Source organism: Oryctolagus cuniculus, chromosome 13 (genome assembly GCF_964237555.1).
Source record: "Oryctolagus cuniculus chromosome 13, mOryCun1.1, whole genome shotgun sequence".
In the NCBI taxonomy this organism is placed as follows: domain Eukaryota; kingdom Metazoa; phylum Chordata; class Mammalia; order Lagomorpha; family Leporidae; genus Oryctolagus; species Oryctolagus cuniculus.
Genome location: NC_091444.1, coordinates 50,515,597 through 50,534,510, shown reverse-complemented (window position 1 = coordinate 50,534,510; position 18,914 = coordinate 50,515,597). Strand labels below are relative to the sequence as shown.

Here is an 18,914-nt window from a genome sequence, read left to right as displayed (position 1 = left end):
CAATGCTTCTCCGCTTCCCCCGCCCCTTGCCACGGCCCTCCTGCCAGCGGTGGGTGAGAGGCGGGGAGGCCCAAGCGCGGGGGCCACTGCTGCCGCACATGCGCCTTGAGGGAAGATGGCACCTGCCGGCTGCTGCTGTTGCTGCTGCTGCTGCTGCTGCTGTTGGGGCGGCGCTGTGGCCGCCGCGGGCGCCGCCCGGCGCGTCCTAGTGCTGCTGCTGCTGGGGGTCCTGTCCACCGCGTTGTACCCGGGCACCCTGGCCACTGAGCACTACTCGCCACTATCCCTGCTCAAGCAGGAGCTGCAGCACCGGCAGCAGCAGGAGGCCCCAGCGGGCGGCGGCGGCTGCATCCCGCAGTCGGGAGACTGGGGGGACCAGTACTCCGCCGAGTGCAGTGGTGAGTGGGCGGCAGCGGGCGGGCAGCGGGGTCGACTCAAGCCGTGGGGGCGATGGGGCCGTGCGGGCGGCGCGCTGTGAGGCCGGGGTGTGGGCCTCATTACCCCTGACTGCAGCGTGTGCTCCGCGGGAGTCTGCTCAGCCCGGGGGTCCCGCCGGGCAGCTTCCCACCGCTCCCACCCACGCCGTCGCGCGCCCTTCTCCCGCAGCTGTCTTGGCGAGGCAATGAGTGAAGAGCTGACAACTTGTTCCCGGGGCCAGGGCGGCCTCTCCGGAGTCTGAAGCAACTGTTGTAAGGGTGGAAGGGGCAATGGCAGGTGGCCTGGGCAGCCCCTCTTTCGCCGCCGCTACCCCCTCGGCGGACGAGGACTCAGCCCCGCACTTCTGCGGAGCCCGCTCCCGGAGGGGGATAGCTGGCGCATCTTAGGCAAGGAATTCAGATTTTCTGACCTCCCAGGTTGAAGACTTGTATGAAACACAGCCCCTAAAAATTCGGTCCCTGGAAAGAAGAAAGGAAAAGAAAGAGCAAGCCTGATTTATCTGCTCGTTGACATCTTGCTTCCAGTGTTTAAGATTGACCGGTGAGCTGTCAGGTGTTCCCCAGAGGGTAAAGAGTCCTGCAGGCCTTGAGCCTGTGCGTATCAGCTGTGTGTGTATTGGAGCTAGGCCAGCTCATTCATTAATATTGGGTGCTGTTGACCTTGGTTTTTTTTTTTTTTTTTTTTTTAAGATTTATTTTATTTATTTGAAAGAATTGCAGAGAGAGATCGAGATCTCTTCCAATTGCTTGTTCACTCCCCAAATGACCACAACAGCTGAAGCCAGGAGCCAGGAGCTTCCTCCAGGTCTCCCACGTGGGTGCAGGGGCCCAAGGACTAGGGCCATCTTGTACTGCTTTCCCAGGCCACAGCAGAGAGCTGGATCGGAAGTGGAGCAGCTGGGATTCTAACGGATGTCCACATGGGATGCCACTGCTGCAGGCTAGGTCTTCAGCCCCCTGTGCCACAGCACTGGCCCTGAACTCAGTTTAATAAATCATGGAGGAAGTTTCTGGGACAAAGTACATATGTATTTTTTGTTTGTTTTGAAGTTCGGTAGTCACCTTTCAGTCACCTCATTTTCTCATTCTCCTTTTTCTTTTTTTTTTTTTAATATTTATTTATTTATTTGAAAGAGTTACATAGAGAAGAGGCAGAGAGAGAGAGGTCTTTCTTGCATTGGTTCACTCCCCAACTGGCCGCAACAGCCAGAGCTGTGCCTGTCGGATGCCAGGAGTCAGGAGCTTCTTCCCGGTCTCCCATGAGGGTGTAGGGACCAAAGGACCTCTACTGCTTTCCCAGGCCATATCAGAGAGCTGGATCGGAAGAGGAGCATCTGGGTCTTGAACCTGCGCCCATATAGGGTGCCAGCGCTTCAGGCCAAGGTGTTAACCTGCTGTGCCGCAGCGCCAGCCCCTCATTCTCCTTTTTCCATGTGTCTTCCTCTATGGCTTGCTTGGGAAAGGGCCAGAGTCTACCAACTCAGTTAGGAGCTGAGACTTGATAGTGATATTTTTTAGTACCTGTTTCTTAGCTGAGAGGTCAAGATTAGCACAATCTGATTTCCTTTTAGCACAATCTGACTTCCTTGAGGAAGTCTCACTCACTGAGCATCTTGTGACTTCTTTGTTTTGTAGTACAGGCCTTGAGCTGCTAACAGCACCCATTCTGGTGATTCTGAGCAAGCGAATTATCTGTCTTTGCAAAATTGCTACCTCTTGCAAAGGCGCTGCGAAGAAAATGAGAAGAAATTGACATATATGCAGCGCTTTATGCTTGGTGATGTTATAAGTGCTTTGCATGTATTAGCCTCGTATATTAGCCTATCAGAGAAAATAGTAACTTTGGGTGCCGGCGTCGTGGCACAGTAGGTTAAGCTGCCACCTGAGTTGTCAGCATCTCATGGGCACTTTGGCTGCTCCACTTCCAATCCAGCCCCCTGCTAATGTGCCTGGGAAGGCATCGGAAGATGGCCCAAGCTACTTGGGCTCCTTCTGTCCAGAAGAAGCTCCTGGCTCCTGGCTTTGGATTGGTCCAGCTCTGGCCATTGTGGACGTTTGGGGAGTGAACCAGCAGATGGAAGATCTCTCTCTCTCTCTCTCTCTCTCTCTCGCTGCCTTTCAAATAAATAAATAAATAAATAAATATTTTTTTAAAAAGTTATATTTAATATTCTAATTTTATGGATCTGGTCAGTTAAGGTCTAGACAAATTATAACTTGTCCAGTGTTTTAAGAAGTCAGGCTGTTCTACCAAAGCTAACCTGAGTTTCACTCAAATGTATCATTCACCCTCTGTTACATATGTTTTAATGTATTCATTACAGAGTCCAAGGTGTATTTTAATAGTCTGAGCATATGCATTTCTTTCTTTTTTTTTTTTTTTTTGACAGGCAGAGTGGACAGTGAGAGAGAGAGACAGAGAGAAAGGTCTTCCTTTGCCGTTGGTTCACCCTCCAATGGCCGCCACGGCCGGCGCTCTGCAGCCTGCGCACCGCGCTGATCCGATGGTAGGAGCCAGGAGCCAGGTGCTTTTCCTGGTCTCTCATGGGGTGCAGGGCCCAAGCACCTGGGCCATCCTCCACTGCACTCCCTGACCACAGCAGAGAGCTGGCCTGGAAGAGGGGCAACCGGGACAGAATCCGGCACCCCAACCGGGACTAGAACCCCGTGTGCCGGCGCCGCTAGGCGGAGGATTAGCCTAGTGAGCCGTGGCACCGGCCCTGAGCATATGCATTTCTACAATTTTTTTCAAAAATATTTTGTTTTCTTCTTTTGGACATGTTGTCATAACAAGAGTGAGTATATAACTTTTTTTCATAGGGTCTTCAGACCCTTTTGACAACTCCTAGGTAGTGTAATCTTATTCTTGATACCTTTGTCATAGTTTTCAAATAGCCACCTCCATCTAACTGATGACCTTAGCACTGCCCATACTGAATGCCCTGATAAATCTGGATGATTAATTTATAACCTGAAGTAATTTTTTTTTGTTTGTTGAAATTAATAGTCCAAGAATTGTTTATTTTTTTTTACAGTTCTTTGTGGACAAAGAACATTCAGTGTCTGTCTATCTAATTTGGGAGTTGCTAACTGCCTGAAAAATAAAGAAGCAGCCATGAACCTACTGTGTGTTTTTGACAGTCAGTCAGACTTAGATTGTTGAAGTAAATGGTAGCTGTCTTAATTGAGGAATTGGTCAGTAAATTCATGAAATCCACCTTATCGCTCACAGCACTTAAATCATTGCTATGCCTTGTGGTATTGGGGAATCAATAGAGGGAAACTTTTGTAAGGAGAGTCATTTCCTTTTTTGTTGTAAGAGGAAGCTGAGGACCAGATGTTGTGGTCTATCATGGCAGGGGCGGTTACCCTTGCTCTCAGTACATTCATTGATTCTTCCCCCGCCTGGGCCCTGGTTTTCTGTGTGTGTGAAGGTTTTGCGGCGCATCTCTTCAGATCTTTTCTTCAAGGCATATCTGAGTAAATTTGCCCATGTAAAGTAGCTGGCTTATTTTAAGCCCAGAGACTGAGCTACAACGTGGGACTCATATATCGTTGTTACACTCGATCTTAGCCAAAAGCCAAGAAGGGATTCCTATATTGTTGTGTGGCCAAGTCTTGGCCACTGTGGCATGGACAGAAGGATGTTGCCTCTTTGGTTAACTGAACACGCTTTGCAGAAAGTCTGCTGGTTTAGGAGCAGTGTCGTGGGGCTGCCATTGTGGCACAGCAGGTTCAGCTGCCACCTGTGTGATGCTGGCTTCCTTTTTTATCAGAACACTGAGATCCAGGTACTAGGGCCCCTGACACTCACCTGGGAGACCTGGATGGAGCTCCAGGCTTGTGGCTTTAGTCTGCACTACCCCTGCCTATTGCTGCCATCTGGGGAGTAAACCAGTAGATAGAAGACCTCTCAGTCTCCCTGTCTTTACCAGCTCCCCCAACTCCACCTTTCAAATAAATACATCTTTTTTAAAGCAGCATTGTGTACCCTAAGCCCTGTGAAGATGATATTCTGTGGTACTTGCAAACGCATTGGCTTTTTCATATATAGCTGTTGTCATGAAGAATTACGTTTGGCTTTTAAAATATCTACACGCTGCTGAACATATTCCACTTTGGATGACAAGGGTTAACATTATTTTATTTTTAAAGATTTGTTTATTTGTTTGAAAGAGTTACAGAGAGAGAGGGAGAGACAGAGAGAGGGAGAGATCTTCCATCTGCTGGTTCATTCCCCAGATGGCTGCAACAACCAGGGCTGAGTCAGGCTGAAGCCAGGAGCCAGAAGCTTCTTTCAGGTCTCTCGTGTGGGTAGCAAGAGCCCAAGCAAGCACTTTGGGCCATCTTCCACTTTTCTTCCCAGGAGCATTAGCAGGGAGCTGGATTGGAAGTGGAGCAGCCAGAACTCAAACTGGTGCCCATGTGGGATGCCAGCATCACAGGTGGCAGCTTTACCTGCTGTGCCATAATGCTGGCTGCAAGGTTGACGTTGTTTTTTAAAACCTGTGGGTGAGGGCAAAAGACATGTGGTCTGGGTTTTAAATTTATTTTTATTCATTTGAAAGGCAGAAAAACATGCGGATAGACAGAAAGAGAACTGTCATCTACTGGTTCATGCCCTAACTTCTCAAAATAGCTGGGGCTGAACCAGGCTGAAATAAGGAACTGAGAACTCAATCCAGGTTCCCCTTGTGGGTGAACAGCGACCCAACTACTTGAGCTGTCACCTGTTGCCTCCCTGGTATATGCCAGCAGAAAGCTGGAATTAGAATAGGACATGGAGCCAGGACACGAACCCAGACACTCCCACAAGGGATGCAGGTGTATACCCAGCAGCATCTTAACCTGCTTGTGTGTCACTTACCCAAAGCTGTAATACTTTAATTTTGAGTGAATGCTTTCCAACATTTTCCTTCTGTTGCTTGAGCTATTACCTATTGCCTCCCAGAGTCTGCGTTAGCAAGAAGTAGAAATTGGAAGCACAGCTGGATTCATACTCAGGCATTCTGACATGGGATGCGGTTATCTTAACTGATAAGCCAAATACCTGCAACATATTTTGACTTTCTTTTGAAATATGACATACATGCAGAAAAATGCTATGTAACAAGTACATATGTAGCCCAGTAAATTTTCATAAATTGAGCAACTTGTATAACCATAAACAATTAAAATCAATAACTGTTTTTAAGCTTGTTAATGAAATCCTCTGGTTATGTTTGGAGGGTGCTTTATCTGACTTTATATATGACTCCTGATCCAGCAGAATGCAGTGAACTTAACTCTGCACCTGTGCTGGTGCTTTGGCCATGGTGGGAGGAGGGGACAGTCGGGCATCCTCTATCACATGGTTCATCCCCTGCCCAGGACCCCCTCGACACAGAAAGATCGGTTGACTTGCAACTTTGCTCTGCTTGCTTTGGGACATCCTAAGTGAGTCTGCGTTCTTTTGTCACTGATCCTTTCGTGTTTCTGTGGACATCTTTGGCATTCTCAGTGGAGTTAATGATGTTTGATGCCATGTGTGGGTCTATGAGAAAGTTGTGGTTTTTTTGTTTTTTGTTTTTTTGTTTTTTTTTTTTTGATAGGCAGAGTTAGAGAGAGAGAGACAGAGAGAAAGGTCTTTCTTTCCATTGGTTCACCCCCCAAATGGCCATTATGGCCGGCGCGCTGTGCCAATCCGAAGCCAGGAGCCAGGTGCTTCCTCCTTGTCTCCCATGCGGGTGCAGGGCCCAAGGACTTGGGCCATCCTCCATTGCCTTCCCGGGCCACAGCAGAGAGCTGGACTGGAAGAGGGGCAACCGGGACAGAATCTGGCGCCCCAGCCGGGACGAGAACCTGGGGTGCCGGCGCCGCAGGTGGAGGATTAGCCTTGTGAGCTGTGGCGCTGGCTATGAGAAAGTTTTTAGCTCTTAAAAGTATGTGCTACTTTGAGCCTCTGATGCATCCTCACGCTAGTTGATAAGCCCAGCTCCATGACCTGCCTTTGTGGGTAAGGCCTGGCTGCTCAGTCTGCTGGCTGTGACACTTTCCATCTGTGCTCCTGATGGGCATCACATAATTTGCTTCTGTGCAGCTAACACCTTTTCTGTCACTTTTACACATTCTTTACATGTGTTAGTACTTGGATGTGAGTTAATGCAGCTTTGATAAAATTACATCCAGCCTTTGTTTAAAAGTCTGTCTTCAAAATAGCTTTTTGAATCCTTATTCTATTGGATTAATTATATATTTATAATTTAATTCTCAATGGCAGTTTCTATTTTCAAACTGTTTTAGGATAGCTCACTCATCTCAGAAACTGATGAATAATATTCTATTAGGATAAATGAAGTGTGTAAATTCTTCAGAGTTTTTCTTTTTTTTGCATCATTTTAAAAATTTTATTATTCATTAAAAAATTAAAAATTTTCTTTTTAATTTGATCTTGCATTTTTAAAAAAGAGAAAGATCTTCTATCTGTTGGTTTACTCCTTAAATGCCTGCAGCAGTCAGGGCTGGCCAGGAAGAAAATGATGAAGCCAGGGGCCAGAAACTCCATCTGAGTCTTCCATGTGGGTAGCAGGAAGCTGGATTGGAAGTGGAGGCAGGACTCATTCCCAGGCACTCCAGTTTGGGAAATCGGCATCCTAAGTGGCTACTTCACCTGCTGTGCCGCCACTCCCACCTCAATTATTTACTTGTGAAAGGCTGAGAGGCAGATAGAGATCTCCCCTCAGTTGGTTCACTCCTCAAATGCCTGCAATAGCTAGGGCTGGGCCAGGCTGAAGTTAGGAGCCAGGAACTCCGTTGAGGCTTCCTACATGAGTGGCAGTGACCCATCTGCTTCAAACATCCCATGCTGCCCACGAAAGCGCATTAGCAGGGTGCTGGAATTGCGAGTGGAGCTGGGACTCCAACCCAGGCATTCTGCTGTGGAATTTGGAGGTCCCAAGCAGTCTCTCTCTCTCTCTCTCTCTCTCTCTCTCTCTCTTTTTTTAAGATTTATTTTATTTTTTAAGATTTATTTATTTATTTGAATACAGAGAGGGCATGACAGAGGCAAAACATAGAGAGAGGTCTTTTATCTGCTGATTCACTCCCCAAATGGCCACAATGGCCAGGGCTGGGCTGGGCCACAGCCAGGAGCCAGGAGCTTCATCTGGGTCTCCCATGTGGTTTCAGGGTCCCAAGGGTTTAGGTCATCTTCCACTGCTTTCCCAGGCACATTAGCAGGGAGCTGTATTGGAACTGGAGCAGCTGGGACTCGAACTGGCGCCGATATGGGTTGCTGATGCTGCAGGCAGTGGCTTTACCTGTTAGCCACAGTGCTGGCCCTCAAGCAGTGTCTTAATTGCTATATCAAATGCCCACCCTTGTTGTTATCTTCTAAAAGAAATTTAACCACCTGGGATCATAAATCGGGGCCACTGATCAATGTAGTAGTTTTCTTATAAATGACAGTAAATTTCTTACAAGTGCAAAACAGTTTTCTTATAAATGCAGAAAATGATGAACAAAAGGCACAGTGAACTGATACCACATGACAGCCATTAGACTTCAGGTGGCTGCTCACCACTCTAATTCTGTCTCCTTGTACACCTAGGACTAGAATTGTCAGTCCCTGGCACCTGACTTCCAAGTTCCAGTCATCCTTACTTTCAGGTAGTTCAGCACACCATCTGTTATAAGTAAAGCAAGGTGGTCAAGTGGTGAGTGCTGCCCAGCAACAGCTGACTTCGTATAAATTGGCCGTGGATCTGTGATTCACAGGCTATTGGTCAGTCACTCGTCCACATGCATGTGTGACAAGTCCATGTCGCTTCCAGTGCTACTTTGCTCACGTGGAGGGGATGACCCTGTTATTTGACTGAAAAGAAGCAATCAGAAAAGCTCTCCCACCATCCCAGCCATCAGCCTGCTCTCAGCTGGACAGGTAGGTTTTCACCTTCTGTCCTGCTGCTGGTACTTCTGCCTGGTACAGCTCTCTCCTTGTACACTGGCTCTTGTTCCTTTGTGTCTTCCATCAGCACACCTACAGTTGCAATAGCTGCCATCTTGAAACAACAGGCAGCGAAGACAAGATCACTCTCCCCCCAGCCAGCACTCCATCTCCCTGCTTTTCATTATAGCAGAGTTCCTCAAAGCAGATGTTTGTAATCACTGGCTTCACTTCTCTGCTGTTTCTTTTACTTGCTGCAGAACTTGTGCTGTTGTCACTGCACAAAAACTGCTCTTAATGTGAGCTGTGTGTGAGGTTAGGAGAAGAAAGGAGTTTGATAGTATTGCTGGACTTACAGTGTTTGTTTCCAGGACCCAGCATCGGCTGAATGAGTTGTGACAAATGTACCATGTTTTGATGAGGCAAGTTCTGGTTTTGCTGTGTCTTCGTCTTGTGACCTAAAGCATGTTCATTCATGTTGAGCTTGTTTCCCCCTGTATGCAGGGGGTATATGTATTTTCTCCTCATCTCAGAGGATGGAGGACCAAAAGAAATAATGTTTGTGAAAGCATTGGAAAACTGTAAAGTACTTTATAAAGCAAAATAACTTTGAGGAAAGTGGAAAGAAGCAATTAACAGAAAAACACAATCAATTGTAGCCTGTATATGGATGCTAACATTTCACAGTTGGTTGCTGTGAACTGTGCTTTATATCCTGTACTCGTGCCTCTTATGAGGAGTAGCCCTATAAGGGTTTGTGGTGATGGTTATTCCCATTTCACAGATGAGGGAACAGAGGCCAAGAGATATGGAAGGATTTTTCCATATAAAACAGCCAGTGAGGCATCTGATCTGAGTTAGTCTGATTCCACAACCTGTGTTTCAAACCACCATTACAGTGCCTCCAAACTAATGAATTATTGAAGTCTGCAAAAGAGTAAAATTAATTATAATACCTAGTTCTTTGAAATGCTGGTGAAGTTTAGACAATTATCCAGCAAGCCTAATCAGGAAAAAAGAGAAGAAGTGAATATTTGTCTTTAGATAGAGAGAAGTTTAATGAAATGAAAATCATTATAATAGCTAATTCTTTGCACAGCTTTATGGTAAAGATATAGCACATTTCAGAGAAATGGATAGTTTTTTGCTTTTTTAAGGTAAATTGCCAGGTTGATTCTGTCTCCTAAGTATCTTGTATCCGTGGGGCTGGCCCTTTACGTTTCATTTTATATAAGCTTCCTTGGGGATCTTACTTTCACTGCCAGCTTAATCTTCCATCATAAGTTAATGATTAACAAATTCGTATCTGTAGCTTTTGCCTTTCTCAGGCATTTCTTTCTACACAGTTTAAATTCTCACAAGCACTTGGCTTAAACCTATTTAGCTCCCTATTTCCCTCTAAAACCATCTTCCTTGGGGTTCCCACCTTTTTCCTAATCACAGACTGGGAACCTGTGCCTGCCCCTCTCTCTTTCTCTCTCCCTCCCTCCATCCCTCCACCCCTCCCCCTTTTCCCTCCTCCCTACTCCCACCAATGCCTAACTTTTTCAAAGCCCCACCCTGTTGTTTCATATATCTCCTTAGATTGTGACCCATCCATTTAAACCTTAGGACCTCTGCCTTTGTTTAGACTTCTAGCGTTGTTCTAACTGGCCATGACCTCTCACCTGGCCGCCATGCTGTACTGTTGCTTTCTCATCTCACACAGCTGTCAGTGACCTCTCTTCCTGCCTAAACCTCCCCTGGCTTCTTAGTATCCAAGAATACAGGGGCTACATCAACTAGAGGATGAACTTGAAAAGAGAATAGGAGTAAGGGAAACTGGAAAGACTAAATAGAGTAAAGCCAGAATAAATGCATTAGAAATAGAGCAGTGATAGAATTGATAAAGAGACCCAAGAGGCTTTAAAAAACATTTTTTAAAGAATAAAATAAATTCTGGAGGCCTGTTTCAAATCAGTGCGAATGTATTTAACACTACTGAATTGTACACCTAAAAATGGGTTTGAGAGGGTAAATTTATGTTATGTGTTTTCTACCATAGTAAACACACACACGAGCAGATTCTTAAGCCATAGAAAAGGAGAGGGTAAAATAGACAAGTCTAGTATGGCTCAGTGTAAGGAAGAGAGCAGATGCCAGAGTATGTTGTCATTGACGGATGTGTTCACAGCTATAGGGGCTGTTAGTATTGTGGAAATCCCTGCTGTTAAAGTTAGAATATGAAACAATAAAGAAAAGTTCTGAAAGGTGAAATAGAAGATGAAGTTTTGTGATGTGTTTTGAGACAGTTCTGCAGTAGTCACCATTAACTGTACTTGTACACCAAGAAAAAGGAAAATGGATAATCCAAGGAAATCTATAATATTTAACTATAGCTGGTTGGGCTTTAATTTATTACCTTACATAATAGTTATTTAATGTGGTAGTAAAATAATTGCAACCATAGTGAGTTTAATTATTTTAAGACTGAAGAACAAATTTGAATTTCCTGTTCCATACAATTGTAGTTACAATTCTAACAAACAATTTATCCATCACAGACATTACCAAGCCATCGAGAAACAACAATGCCAAAACCCAACACAATTGGGACAAAAAAGGAAGCTATTTACTTAGACACAAAGATCTTAAGTAAAATATTGTTAAGCTGAAGCCATCAAGTAGGTAAAGGAGTAATCTGCTTCAACCAATTAGAGTTTATTCTATAAATGCAAGGTGGTTCAACTGTAGAAAAAATAAGAGTTACTTAAAGGGTCAAAGGAGAAAAGAATCGTATCATCTTAAAGAAATCTTGACAGGCATTTCATAAAGTTCAGCCAGCTTTCCTGATTTAAAATTCTTGATAAAACAATAGGAAAATAATTCATTTACATGGTAAAATACATTGTTCTGAACCCATAGCCAACACAGAGCAGCTTTTGACCAGATGTTAATAAATATTAAATGAAGACGTTTCATCATGAAAAGCTGAGAAATCTCTGGGTCATTAAATGAAGTGTCAATGTCAGGGACAGGCAAGGTTCCAGTTATCACTGGCATTATTTAGCACTTTTTTGGAGATTTCATTCAATGCATAAGATGCTTAATGAGTATAAATATTAAAAAGACCTTGATAAAATTACATGCAGATGATACAGCTATCCACTGAATTGATGGAGACATTAATAGAGCCATGAGGAGTTCAGTAATGTGGGCAGATGAACTATTCAGCTCTCACCAGCTGACAAGAGACTATAATGTACCTCTGCCTGTGCTACAGTCTTCTGGGAACTTTGTCCATTAAGTCTTTAGCGTCTTTCAGTTCTCTTACTCATTCCTGGTGAGGAGCACAGCCTGATTGGATTCAAGTCCCTTCTCCACTTCTTAGCTGGAGTATGACCTCAGGCAGATTACTGGAAGTCCCTCTGCCCCGTCTTTCTAGTCTTTAAAATGAGGATTAGAATGCCGTATGTGGTAACTGTAGAGCATTAGCTCATGTTGTGATTCACGTCCTCAGGAAACTGTCCCTAAGCAGGCCACTTCCGTTACACTCTTGTTTATAGCTCTTACACTGTATCGTTTATACTTGTTGTGGTGGCTCTGATTGCTGTCAGTATCACTGCCATGAACTGTAGTCTCTATATACAAGTTGGATCTCTATATACAAGTTTTTAAAATGTACAAGTTGGATCATTTCTGGTTTTGCTGACCATTGAGGTTAACACAGTGACTAGAATAGAATATAGTGGATGCTAAAAAAAAAAAGTTTTGGAATCAATGATTATCAGCCAGTTCTTTAAAAATCACGACAAATGTGTATATCCTATGTAAAAATTATAAAATTTGGGGCATGCATTTTACCTAGTGGTTAAGATGCCTATGTTTCATATTAGGAAGCCTGGGTTGGAGACCACCCTCTGGCCCCTGACTCCAGCTTCCTGCCAGTGCAGACCCTGGGAGACAGCAGTGTTGGCTCAAGTAATTGGATTCTTGCCACCCACATGGGTGACCTGAACTGAGTTGCTAGTTTCCAACTTTGGTTTTGGCTCAGCTCTGAGTTTTGCAGGTTTTGGGGGAGTGAACCTATAGATGGCAAGTTTTCTGTCTATCTCTCTGCCTTTCAAAAAAAAATATATATATATATATAAAATTTCATATAGGTTAATAAAAAACTTGAGTAAATAGGTTAAATATTGGAAAGAAGTGAAATATTTTTTCCTTATTAATTTATAAATTAATGCAATTCTAATAAAAATCAGAGTTTTTTGTTAACAAATTAACAAGTTTGAAGAAAGCATATTTATACAGTTAATACATTTTTGGAAAAAATTGATGATACCTTTGCCTTACATTAAAATGTATGCATTTATCATGAGGTTATAATAATTAAAATGATATGATACTGAATTCAAAATAAACAGATCATTGTCAGAAATTAGAAAATATAGAAACAACAACATGCATGTTCATTGGAGAAAAATTTTAATTTAATTAAAAATTTTTGAAATGTACTATACTACCAAGTGTAAATACTATAGAACAAATTTTAATTATATGGTAAACTGCTTATGTTATTTACATAGCATATATATGAAAAAATATGTTTTAAAGATTTACTTACTTATTTGAAAGGCAGAGAGAAAGGTCTTCTATCCCCAAATGTCCACAACAGCTGGAGCTGAGCTGATCTGAAGCGAGGAGACAGAAGTTTCTTCCAGGTCTCTCAGGCGAGTGCAGGGGCCCAACCACTTGAGCCACCTTCTACTGCTTTCCTAGGCCATAAGTAGAGAGCCGGATCAGAAGAGGAGCAGCCGGGGCAAGAACGGACACCTATAAGAGATGTTGGCACCGCAGGTGGAGACTTAGCCTACTGTGCCACAGCACTGGCCCCTCTGTTATATTTTTAAAAGGGCAGATTACAAAACAATGTACCTGGTTCAGTTCTTAGAACATAGGGACTATGATACTAGAGTTGCTGACCTTTTGTGAGCCCCTTTCAATGTGCCAGAAATTGTATCACATGCTTTATATCTGTTTCTTTACTTAAATCTCACAGCAATCCCTAGTAAGTAGACACTATTATTGACCTTATTTTACAAATGAAACTGAAGCTAGTAAATAGTGGCAGAGATTAGGAATTCAAACCCAAGTCATTTTATTTCAGAAAAAGTACATATACCAAAATCTTCACAGTGGTTCTTGGTGAATCACTCTTATTTATGTTCTAAATGGCTCTTAATTATGTTTTTATGATTTTTCTATATTTCCTATAATGAACATGAATTACTACTGTAACTTTTAGAAATGTCCAGGTAGAAATTGGACTTTTTTTTTTTTTTTTTTTTTTGACAGGCAGAGTGGACAGTGAGAGAGAGAGACAGAGAGAGAAAGGTCTTCCTTTGCCGTTGGATCACCCTCCAATGGCCGCCGCTGCAGCCAGCGCACCGCGCTGATCCGATGGCAGGAGCCAGGATCCAGGTGCTTTACCTGGTCTCCCATGGGGTGCAGGGCCCAAGCACCTGGGCCATCCTCCACTGCACTCCCTGGCCATAGCAGAGAGCTGGCCTGGAAGAGGGGCAACCGGGACAGAATCCGGCGCCCCAACCGGGACTAGAACCCGGTGTGCCGGCGCCGCAAGGTGGAGGATTAGCCTATTGAGCCACGGCGCCGGCTAGAAATTGGACAATTATCTGTCAAAGATATTATAGAAGTTGGGTTGAATAATCATAGATTCTCTTTAATAAAAAGTCTAGAAACAGAACCCAATCACTCTAATGTATTATAGAGAAGGCATTCAAAGTGACAATTTAACAAGTGGTGCTGGGACAACGAGAAGGCTAACCATTTTGAAAATAGATGATTAGGGGGCCAGCGCCATGGCTCACTTGGCTAATCCTCTGCCTGCGCTGCTGGAATCCCATATGGGCGCCAGGTTCTAGTCCCGGTTGCTCCTCTTCCAGTCCAGCTCTCTGCTGTGGCCCAGGAGGGCAGTGGAGGATGGCCCAAGTGCTTGGGCACCTGCACCCAGTGGGAGACTGGGAAGAAGCACGTGGCTCCTGGCTTCGGATCGGCGTAGCTCCGGCCGTAGCGGCCATTTAGGGGGGTGAACCAACGGAAGGAAGACCTTTCTCTCTGTCTCTCCCTCTCACTGTCTATAACTCTACCTGTCAAATAAATAAATAAATCAAAAAAAAAAAAAAAGAAAAAGAAAATAGATGATGAGGAAGTATTCTCAATATCTCATACCAGAATAGATTCAGGTGACTTAAAAATGAGCAAGATATATACATACAGTCTTTATACCACAGTTTTTCCAGTCATCTGTCAATGGACATTTGAACTGTTTCCATCTTTTAGCCGCTGTGAATAATGCTGCTGTGAACATGTGTACATAGTACTAGTTTGAGTTCTGCTGGGTCATATGGTGATTCTATGCGTAATTTTTGGAGGAACTGCCAATCTGTTTTCACAGCTACTACACCATTTACATTCTGACCAGCAATATTCAAGGGTTCCAGTTTCTCTAGGTCCATGTCAATACTTGTTATTTTCTGAGTTTGTATTTGTGGCTTTTTTTAAAATAAAGATTTATTTATTTTTTTGAAAATCAGAGTTAGAGAGAGAGAGAGAATTTTATCTGCTTTTCACTCTCCAAATGGCTGCAACAACTGGAGCTAGGCCAGTACAAAGCCTGGGGCATGGAACTCCACCCAGGTCGCCCATGTGGATGGCAGAGGCCCAAGCATTTCAGCCACCTTATGCTGCTTTACCAGGCACATTAGCAGGGAGCTGGACTGGAAGTGGAGCACCTGGGATTCAAACCAACGCTCATATGGGATGCCAGCAGAAACTTAACTCATTGTACCACAATGACAGCTTTATGGCTCTTTTTATTAAATCGTCCTTGTGAATGTAAATGGGCATCTTATTATTTGAATTGTGCTTCTCTAATTAGTAATGGAGTAATGTCTGGAGAATTGTCCATTCAAGTTCTTTGCCCTTTTTTAAATTGGGCTATCTTTTTCTTGTTGAGTTGTGGTTTGTATTTATCATATATATATATATATATATATATATATGTATATATATAATATATAATATGGTAAGTCTCTCCAAATTAGCTTTGTTCTCCTTTCTGGGGTTTTGTTTTAAACCCATGGTAAATGCTGACAGGCAAAGTCTTAACTGAAGAATGTCAACAACTATATTAATTTCAATGTGGAATGAGGCAAGCATTGAATTACTGCTATTTCTGCCCTTTGCCTTTAAAATATAAAGGTACAAACTATCTAAACCTCATTTTGCCATCTGAGGAGCTAACTAGATTTGCTCATTACCAGATGTGGTGAGAACATTTGTTAATAGATGTGCAAGATACTTGCAAGCTATCAAACATTACACATTTATAAAGGTGGAAGATACGATGTCATTTTCATTGTTTTTTATGCTTATGCTTATTTGGGTTTTGTGGATTCTTTAAATTCCAGTTTGTAATTAAGACTTCAGGGCATAAATTTAAGGTGAGGAGAATAACAAAGAATGTTTGCTTTTCAGAATCATCATTTTTGAACTTCCATGATTCAGACTGCGAACCCAAAGGATCGCCACCCTGTGACTCCTTGCTTTCCCTCAACACTGAAAAGATTCTGGTATGCATCTTCTCCCCATGCTTTCTGCTTGGGGGACCTGAAGCAGACTGATACTGATTTGCCCCCTTATCATCTAGCAGTCAAATGCTATTGGTCCTATGTATATATGATGATGAAGATCAATCATCTGGTGTTTGGTCACAGTGTATTATTATGAGTTGGATTTACAAAGAATAAAGGTGAGATCATGGCTGGATTTATTTCTAGGAGGCTTATGTATTTGGAGGAACAGTCTTATCTTATTTTTCCAGCTTTTGCCTGTGTGAGAGTATCTTTTGTATCTATAGTTTTTTTTTTTTTCTCTTTTTTTCCTTTTTTTTTTCCCTTGACAGGCAGAGTGGACAGCAAGAGAGAGAGACAGAGAGAAAGGTCCTCCTTTTGCTGTTGGTTCACCCTCCAATGGCCGCTGTGGCCGGTGCGCTGCGGCCGGCGCACTGCGCTGATCCGATGGCAGGAGCCTGGCGCTTATCCTGGTCTCCCATGGGGTGCAGGGCCCAAGCACTTGGGCCATCCTACACTGCACTCCCGGACCACAGCAGAGAGCTGGCCTGGAAGAGGGGCAACTGGGACAGAATCCGGTGCCCTGACCGGGACTAGAACCTGGTGTGCTGGCGCCGCAAGGCGGAGGATTAGCCTAGTGAGCCGTGCTGTCGGCCCGTATCTATAGTTTTTAACAGTGTCAACTATACCATACAGGGGACTGCATTTCAGGAATAAGTACCTGGCGTCTCCCCATCTATGTTAGCATGTGTTCTCCTCCAGCCCGGCTCCCTCAAGGTGAAAGGATCTTCCTGTCCACTCACATGGCCCAGTTAACATTTTTTTCCCAGGCCTTTTCTTTGGATGTTCACAGAAATACTGTTAGCTTCTTCTATTTAAAATTTCCTCTTTAGGGATTCTCTTCTTTTCTAAACAAAACTTTGCCTTGTCATGTCAGAACTGTTGAAAGGAGATAGAAATTGCAGACTCAAGAGTGATCTGCTGCTTTTACCTAACTCACTGAGCAGAAGTCAGCTAGATGTGTGGGAAGTTTTCACATTAGACTCATCTAAAATCAGTGTTCTGTCTTGTAAAGTAATAGGTTGGGTATCACCGAAAGTGTTTAAGTAGAAATTGGATAAGCAGTTAGATTCTTAGTTATAAGGGTCCCTATTACTGAGAGTAATTAAAACATTTACTACCAGTTTCTGTTCTATTCCCCATGTATTTTTGCACAATGGCTTGGCAAATCAAATGATGAATTCATCATATACTGGGTGAAATAATAGGACTTGTAAGTAATAAAAACAGTATTTAAAGACTTTTTTAAAAAGGATTTATTTAGTTATTTGAAAGGCAGAGTTACAGAGTGAGGGAGAGAAAGATCTTCCATCTGCTGGTTCACATCCCAGATGGCTACAATAACCAAGACTAGACCAAGCTGAAGCCAGGAGCAAGGAGCTTCTTCTTCCCATGTGGAAGGCAGCGGCCCAAGCACTTAGGTTGTCTTCTGCTGCCTTCCCAGGCACATTAGCAGGGAGCTGGATTGAAAGTGGAACAGCTGGAATCCAGAGCCCAGATGGGATGCCAACATCACAGGCAGTGGCTTAACCCACTGTGCCACATCAGCTCCTAGACTCTCTTTCTTGGCTTTAAACAGTTTATTATTTTTCCAGCTTTATTGAATTATAATTGACAGATAAAATCAGATATATTTATGGTATAGGTATACATTGTGAAATTATTACCATAATCAAGCTATCTAAGCAACTTATTAAGGAAAGATCTGTTCCATCAGTGTGCTTGTCTGTAGCCACTGGACAAAGAGGAAGGATTCGTATCTGGTCACCCCCAGATGTATACCAGCAATTACACCTTCATGCTTTGTTAAAGCTGCCATATCTTGATGATGCCTTATGAGGCTCTCACTTGTGGAAGCTACCAACTACATAGCAAAATAAGAAGGAACTGTGGGGAGCAATCCGGACTGGACTAAGTTACTGAAATTAAGACTTATTCTATGCATCTGCTCTCCCACAATATGGCGCTGGGAGAGAAGTAAACAGCTTCCGCACAGCTGCCTCCAGTTCAGCTAATAAACTGTAGGACTTGCTCCTGATTGGAGAGCAGCGTACTCGGCGTGTGGGCAGCCGAGTTAGGATTGGCGGAGGAGGACTATAAAGGAGGAGAGAAACGGCATGCACCAGGAACATCTATGGGGAACATCTAAGGGAACCCGTGCAGCCCCCGAGAAAGCCGGCCGGCGGTGTGCCGCTCCCCTGCGGAAGTGGGGAATGTGGCCAGGGGGAACTGCCCTTCCACGGAGGTGGAAGGGATAGTAGCCAACCCGGGAAGAACCAGCAGCAAACCCGGGGAGGGCCGAGCAGACAGAAAGAACAGCGCAGGGTCCTGTGTTGCTCCTCCACGAAGAGGGGGAGCGACAGGAACTACTCATTCAAGTTTTACTGAAAGACATAAAATATACAACATTATCATGATAGTAGCGTTTCTGGATGTTTCATTTTGTCCACACTCTTGAATGAACCCAAGTGAGAACTGGGAATTGCTTGAGATAGCAAACCCTTTTGACCTGCATCTTTTAACTTGTGATTTTTAAGTAGCAACTTGTGTTTTATTCTGACCTACTTTATTCTTGACCTATTTGGTAAGTTGAGAAAATACCACTCTGTGTTTAAACATTAATCTGGCTTTTGAGTGCAGTGGGAATGCCTTATAACCCTATTACTTGAATTAGTAAAGTCCAACATGTTATAGCTCATCATGGCTAATGAATAACAGAAGTTAGTAGTAGTTTATGTATTAGAAAACTATCCAACATATAATTATTTACTTATATATGCCTGTAGGCCTCTATATTATGAATTTCAGAAAAGGAATACAAATACTTGAGCTGTCGCTGGGTTTTAATCCTACAGATTTGCC

General features: G+C 43.6%; 1 protein-coding gene across 4 annotated transcripts in view; it reads left to right on the top strand.

The window, feature by feature from the left end:
* Positions 1 to 24: 24 nt before the first annotated feature.
* The window catches only part of LOC100357412 (tetratricopeptide repeat protein 13), a 64,651-nt gene continuing 45,761 nt past the window's right edge, over positions 25 to 18,914 (top strand). For all 4 annotated transcript variants that reach the window (XM_070055517.1, XM_070055519.1, XM_070055518.1 and 1 more), the window contains exons 1-2: positions 25 to 398; positions 15,898 to 15,992. In XM_070055517.1, coding sequence (XP_069911618.1) covers positions 116 to 398; positions 15,898 to 15,992 — 378 coding nt within the window. In that variant the 5' untranslated portion in view covers positions 25 to 115. The remainder of the gene's footprint in view (positions 399 to 15,897; positions 15,993 to 18,914) is intronic.